Source organism: Zeus faber, assembly GCF_960531495.2.
Source record: "Zeus faber genome assembly, chromosome: 18".
Lineage (NCBI taxonomy): Eukaryota > Metazoa > Chordata > Actinopteri > Zeiformes > Zeidae > Zeus > Zeus faber.
Genome location: NC_137210.1, coordinates 13,363,493 through 13,370,216, shown reverse-complemented (window position 1 = coordinate 13,370,216; position 6,724 = coordinate 13,363,493). Strand labels below are relative to the sequence as shown.

The 6,724-nt window shown below is 38.8% G+C and overlaps 1 protein-coding gene across 1 annotated transcript in view; it reads left to right on the top strand.

Moving 5' to 3' along the window:
* The first annotated feature begins 790 nt into the window (after positions 1-790).
* uxs1 (UDP-glucuronate decarboxylase 1) overlaps positions 791-6,724 on the top strand; it is a 48,265-nt gene continuing 42,331 nt past the window's right edge. The window contains exons 1-5 of the mRNA XM_080019109.1: positions 791-1,360; positions 3,266-3,293; positions 4,337-4,385; positions 5,585-5,628; positions 6,542-6,602. Coding sequence (XP_079875235.1) covers positions 1,270-1,360; positions 3,266-3,293; positions 4,337-4,385; positions 5,585-5,628; positions 6,542-6,602 — 273 coding nt within the window. The 5' untranslated portion in view covers positions 791-1,269. The remainder of the gene's footprint in view (positions 1,361-3,265; positions 3,294-4,336; positions 4,386-5,584; positions 5,629-6,541; positions 6,603-6,724) is intronic.

The following is a 6,724-nucleotide window of genomic DNA, read 5'->3' as shown; positions in this document are numbered from 1 at the left end:
ACATACTTTTTCCCCCAATGGTAAATATCAACGGTAAGGCTTATTTTTGTAATAATTTCCTTAAAAAAATGTGTTGGAAAAAAAAAAAAAACAAGTTAGACCTACATGGAATAGGAAAAAAAGTACTTCAGAATATATAAATGCTAGTTTAGATTTCCACCGTGATACACATCAGGTCAGTGTAAAACTCTATTAAAACGCCATAAAACATCACAACCATAGACGACAGGTATGAAACACGCTTTAGTTCACGACGGCGTGGAAACTTACCCCGAAATGTGATGTCCATGAATGAGCCATTGTGTCAAAGTTGAATGCACCCGAAATCGGACAGTTATGCCTGGATAGTAGTTTATATTCTCCAGAATATTGAATATTGGTGTCATATTCGCCAGGTTGGTCGATCATATGTGTTTATAGTAACGTCAACAGTTCAACCAATGATATTATTTATATATCTATCTATCTGTGTCTATCTATCTATCTATCTATCTATCTATCTATCTATCTATCTATCTATCTATCTATCTATCTATATATATATATATATATATACATATATATAAAGTAAAAACTCCGATGTGACAACTACGATGACTACTTTCAACAAAAACTCTGGAGCCGCTGCGTACAGCCTGCCGTTGCAGAAGCCAGGCGTCTCAATCAAACTCTGAGCAATCGCTCATTCTCGACGATCGCAGAGGACAACAAACTATAACTCTATATCGTGCGGGCACGAGAGGGACATTCGTTAGAAATAGCCGGGGAATTCAACTGGGGGGGAAAAAACTGCGTCTGTAGAATAGTTGGCTTTATAAATGTAAATGTGAACCTCGGGGGGGGGAAAAAAAAAAGACTTCGTTCAGCATGTCCAAGCTAGCCAGAGGCTAAATGCTAACTAAATTGGATGTTTGGATGCTCTTTACCGCGGACGCCAAACGGACTAAGAGCGCACGTCGTTCAGGGAATGACTGTGTGCCGTAGACCCACAAGCCTTTCAGAAAAGGTCTAAATGGCAGCTTTCAGTTTCCTCTGTTTCCTAAGATTATCCCTGGTGCAGAGTGCAAGCCATGCTAGCTGTCTACGGCTAGCCACGTATGAGCCCCTCTGGTAAGTGTTGACGTAGCAGCTAGCTAGCTAGCTAGCAACCTGCCAGGCTGGTCTGGCTGCTTTCCGTGGTGTCGCAGGATGATATTTTAATGTCACCCCGACAAACCTGGACACTATCGACTTAAAACATGTTTCCAAGTTCTCTGCTGCACTGAGCAGATGATGAAGCGGGTCATCTGGTTAGTATCAGGACTAAACAGAAGGATGATGAAGCTGCTGGTCGCCCTGGCATTGATCGCCTACATTGCTTGTAAGTACAAATCAGACTCAGTGAAACCTGTTGATCAACTGTCAGTCTCTTGGGCAGCTTTGTTCTCATTATATCGGCAGTGGTCTTAAGTTAGTAGATAGATAGAAATTGCGGCGTTACAGCAGCTCACATCAAAACAAATAGGCAATAATAATAATAAGGTAATAACAATAGGAATTTCAAGAAATGGCAATATACAATAAACCTTAAAATAAAAAATGTTTTGACTATTCACAATAATCACAAAGATGATCAATAAACTCCTGAATCAACAATTTACACTGTTGAAAATAGGAAATTGTGCAAGTTTGCATATTATATATTATATTATGTGTGTGTGTGTGTGTGTGTGTGTGTGTAAAAACGTGTTCATTTACTGTGTGTACCAGGTTGTAAAACCGATTAGTAAAGACAATATCATATATACTGTGCTATAAAAGGTCAGTGTTTTAACATCCCCTGTCTGACTCAGGTCAGACAGGTGAAGGCAGCCAGAGAAGAAGTTGGACAGTCTTGATTCAGCAGGCAGAAAAGTTAAATAAAAAGTGACTATTGGCTGTATTTCAACAAGTTGTGATTCTATCAGGGATCAGTACACATATTTGGCATTGGCTCTAAAATTAAATGTAACAGTACATTAAAATCCCATGACTAATAGCTTCATATTCTGTGTGAAACAAATGCAAGCATACAATGCAAAATGTACTGCACCCATACGCTGGTACAACAATGGAAATAAACCGCATAATAAACTCAATGGTAAGTGCTTTATGTATCCAAATGTGGCTTATGTGGCTCTTAAATGTCAAAATTTGAGTGCAAAGCCACACCACGATTATCTGTATTTTTTCCTCTGATTCTGATTAAAAGTCTATTTGCATTATTGAATAAACTAGTGCTGTGCCCATTCAAAACATACCTGTTCTAAATGAGCTGCATTGTAGGGGTGGGTGGATTGAGACCAAAAGTATTGCTACTACCAATACTACGTCTTGTTTTGAAGCTCAATTCTAGGGTCGATAGGATCGATACCAAAACAGGATCAGTTTCTCTGCTGCACAGAGCAGAGTGGCTAAAAGTTGCATGAATTCCGATATGACTGTTCAGACTGAGGCCACATTGCAAAAGATGTGACCTGTATCTGATTAAGGACCACATATGAAAGTGGCCCAAATCGGAATTGAAAAGATCAGATTTCATGTTATTTGTTCACACTGTCGTTAAAAAAAACAAACGTATCCGAGTCACTTTGGGTAACTTTGGGCCACTTTTGCCTGCAGTGAAAAAAGTGCTCCGCTAATCATCTGAAAACAATATGACCTGTCGGATGTTTTGAGTTCAGCAGGTGGGTTCGTACCTCTCTGAAGTCAGTGGCCACTCTTCCACGTTGGGTGGATGTGAACCGCTTTCTTTTTTGTGTTCAGAGTAGTGCTGGGCAATATATAGTTATATCATCGATATTGTAGTATGAGAATAAATATTGTCTGGGATTTTAGTCATCGTAACATTGTGGTATAGTTAGATATGGTCTTTAGGACTGTATTACAGTAAAGTGAGTATTTTTTACCTGCTTCATCATAATATCCACATTATTAATGATTACTTCTCAAATATTTCTTGTGTGTAAATATCTTATGAAAGCACTAAAGGTCATCCCCAAAATAGTCAATGTCAAATTATTGATATTGATCGGTATTGGTAAAATATATGAAAACAATTGTTTTGATACTTGATCTAGCCAATATCGCCCAGTCTTAGTTCAGTTACCTAAGTGGCGGATCATACACGGTGTAATTAAATATAATAACATTATGAACAAATACAAAGTAAGGATGACGCAATACGAATTGTTCTTATGTATATGCTTAATATCCTGCTCAGTATTTTTCTCTATTTCTATTTCAGCTGTCTGGGGAACATACACAAACATGAGGTAGAGTATTGTTGACTGTTGTCATTTCTCTATTTCTTTATTATTAGGTCTTGCAAGTTTGACTAATATATACATAAAGTGCTCATCAGCAGAAGGGAATGCAAATTTGGAAATGTTTATTTTCAATGGGTTCTGTAATTTATTTTACACAATGACCCTCTCCACCTCAGTTATGACTTTGTCATACATCCTGAATGGAGTTGGCCTCTCCTCTACACTGCTTCACTCTGTCCACCTTTAACCATATTATTATTCCCACTGCAACCTCGTCAGCATGAGTTCTGCACCAAATCTGGAAAAAATCCCCTTCCTTTGTCCATCATCATAGAACTTAATGTATGTGTGAATATCATTTATTTTAGATAAAACGTGCCTTTATTTCAAGCTCTGCTGATTATTTATTTTCATAGCATCATACAGATTTACATCCAGATTTTATTTAGGATATTTTAGCTAAACCGAACATGCCAAACGTGGAAAAACTGAATCAGAAAACATGTTTAGGTTTAGTGACTTATTGACTGACTGACAAAGCCATTGATTTACTGACTGTTTGACTGATTGGGTGTATGGCCCAGGAGAGGGATGTGATATGTGCTGACTGGTGATGTGAAGGGAGTTGAGACACTGCTCTCTCGATGTGAAGAGGCGATCATTGCTTCATTTGCGCACAGAATCTGAAGGGGCTTCTCAGCCCAGCCTGTCACTGTGTTCAAGGGGAGGGACAGACTATGGGATTACTGCCCATTTGTTTGGATGTTCCTTGCAGCGAGACGCTAGGGGATAGAGAGGAGAATAAGCAGGTGACTGGAGAACTGTCTTGCTTCATTACAGCGTGCTTCATGTGTAGAGCTGTTGACTCTGGGCTGAAGTGATTATGTGCTGTTGCCTTACTATGCAGAAAGGCAACAAAGAACCATAATCTCCAACCACATCTCTGAGATGGCAAGTTGGTAATACCACCATCTGGGCTCATTGTCTCAACCCCCCTTTTGCTTTCATTTTTATTTTCATTTTCATCTTTCTTTCTATAACTCTTCTAGATCAATACAGGAACACAGTGAGTTGAAGATTGAGCAAAGAATAGATGAAGTAAGTTGTGCTTGCTTATTCGTGCTGGTTGTATTATTTGCAAGTTTATTGCTTTGTTTATCTCTGTCCAATGAAAAGCATCAGTTGTATGAAATTTTATATATTATATATACACTTATATGGGATGGTAGCTCAGGAGGTAGAGCTGGTGGTCTAGTGATCCAAAGGTACCTGGTACGTGAATTTTCAAAGCTGCATGAGTGAACTGGGCTCCAAACATGCCAAAAATGTGCACTGCACAGTATGTTGTGAATGTCAGAATGGCTCGGATGCCGTTCGATCCAAGGCCAATGCTCCAAGACACATTACCCTACACATTCACCCTATTTCCTACATCCAGATGGGTTTACATATAGAGAAATCACATAAACAACCTTTATGGAAAGTTCCGGTGCAAAGAGTGCAAAGTAGAACTGGAAGCTTTTTGTCTCAAAGATTGGTGCGATATTTCACTACACACAGTTCAAGACATACAGTATATGATTCCATTCCCAGGATGTTTGCAGCTGTTCTGAAAGCCAAGGGTTGTCCTATTCCCTCTTAGGTCCTTGGTATTCATTTATTGCAATATATTTCCATTATTTTGTCCACACGTGTATGTAATTTGAATTCATGTAATAAACCCATGCAGGCAGGGCCCCAATAGCCCTAGACATCGATACAAACACAGACACAAAATTGAAAAGTCAGTTATGGAACAGGTCGTTATCAACTTATTATTGATTCAAAATGGTTCCTTATCAACTGGTGCAGTTGCGCATTAAAATAAACCTAGTTTGCTATCTGGTTGACCTTACAGTTCAAAGAGGCGACTTGCCTTTGAAGTCATTTTTTGTTTGTGTGCATGTCATTACCGTAGCTGACATTTCCTCAAACATTTTCTGTGTGAATGGACTCTTAATTAATGCTGCAACCTCCTGCAGAGTCTGAAATGCAAATTGTAATTACAAATCGAACCAGTTCAAATGAGCTACATCGATGTCTACCAAATGTATTTGTTGGCTATAAAATGAGGGGAAGCTCCAGGTCTGTTTTAAGTTTTTTGTTTGTAGTATTTGTATGCTTGGGCCTACATTTGCGAAGGTTCGATTATTTGATAGATGTATTTTTAATTTGTGACTGTAGTAAGGCACCAATAGCCACTTGAGTTGTTGTTGTTTCGGGTTGCTGTCTTCTTCAAACTCTCATCTCACTTGTAGGCTATGGCCCCTCTCAAAGAGAAGATTCGTGATCTGGAGCTAAGGTAGGTATTGGCCATTTCGCTGCGAAATTAGTAAGAATACACATTCATTGATTGAAGATACGCCTACTTGAAATACGCCACCCCACATGGCTTTTCATAAAGACATGCAAGAGAGAACAGAGTACATTTATTTTCCTTTCAAACCTTAAGCTCCACTAAATGGGTGATTAATTAACATACAAAAGTTCAGTTACCAGTTTAATATAATTCCTACTCTTTCCTCGTGGACGAGGGTGCTTTCTTTCCTGATGGGGAAAGAGTGAGCACAGACAACGAAGTGAAATACTGACAGCATCCATGACACCCTAACAGATTAGACGTATAATATCGGAGAGACAAACATATTTTCATTTGGTTAATTGTTTAACATCCTTGGTTGTATTGAGATAAGGATAAGATGAGTTATGCGCATCCAGTCACTGAATTGCTCTGACTTTCTCACTAATGTCTGTGCACATAACATGCTATTTGGACCTTGGGAGTCAAGAGGTTCTCTTCATGACTGCTGTTAGTCATTGAATTGAATGGAGATCTCACCTTGCCAAATACGCACAAACTGTCACACACACAGACACATACAGTATATGTATAATAGAGATATCTAATGGATATATACACGGCCGATGATAAACTTTAGGGCACTCAAACAAACAGGACATTTGGCTTCAAATGAGACTGTGGCCCGTGTCCGACCTTTTTCTCTTGAAGCAGAAGACAACCCAGCGTCTTGCCGCTCAGTTGATTCGATGTTCGCTTTAGACAACCTGTTTTCTTGTTTTTGTTTGAGAACAGGCATGAAATGTGCCTTTGAATAAGGTCATGGTAATTTACGACACAAAATTCTGTTTTCATGTAGTTTCCTTCATGTTGTTTTTCTCAGAATGTCCTTCACCATTAATCTTCACCTTTCCAGTTTTTCTCAGAAATATCCCCCTGTCAAATTCCTGTCTGAAAAGGACCGGAAGAGAATTCTGGTACATGAAACACACACGCACCCATGCATGCACTCGTACAGTTCCCAAAGTACTTATGAACGTGTATAGAGATCTAAATGGATTTCTGAATGTGTACATATATTTGTGTACATGTAAATAGA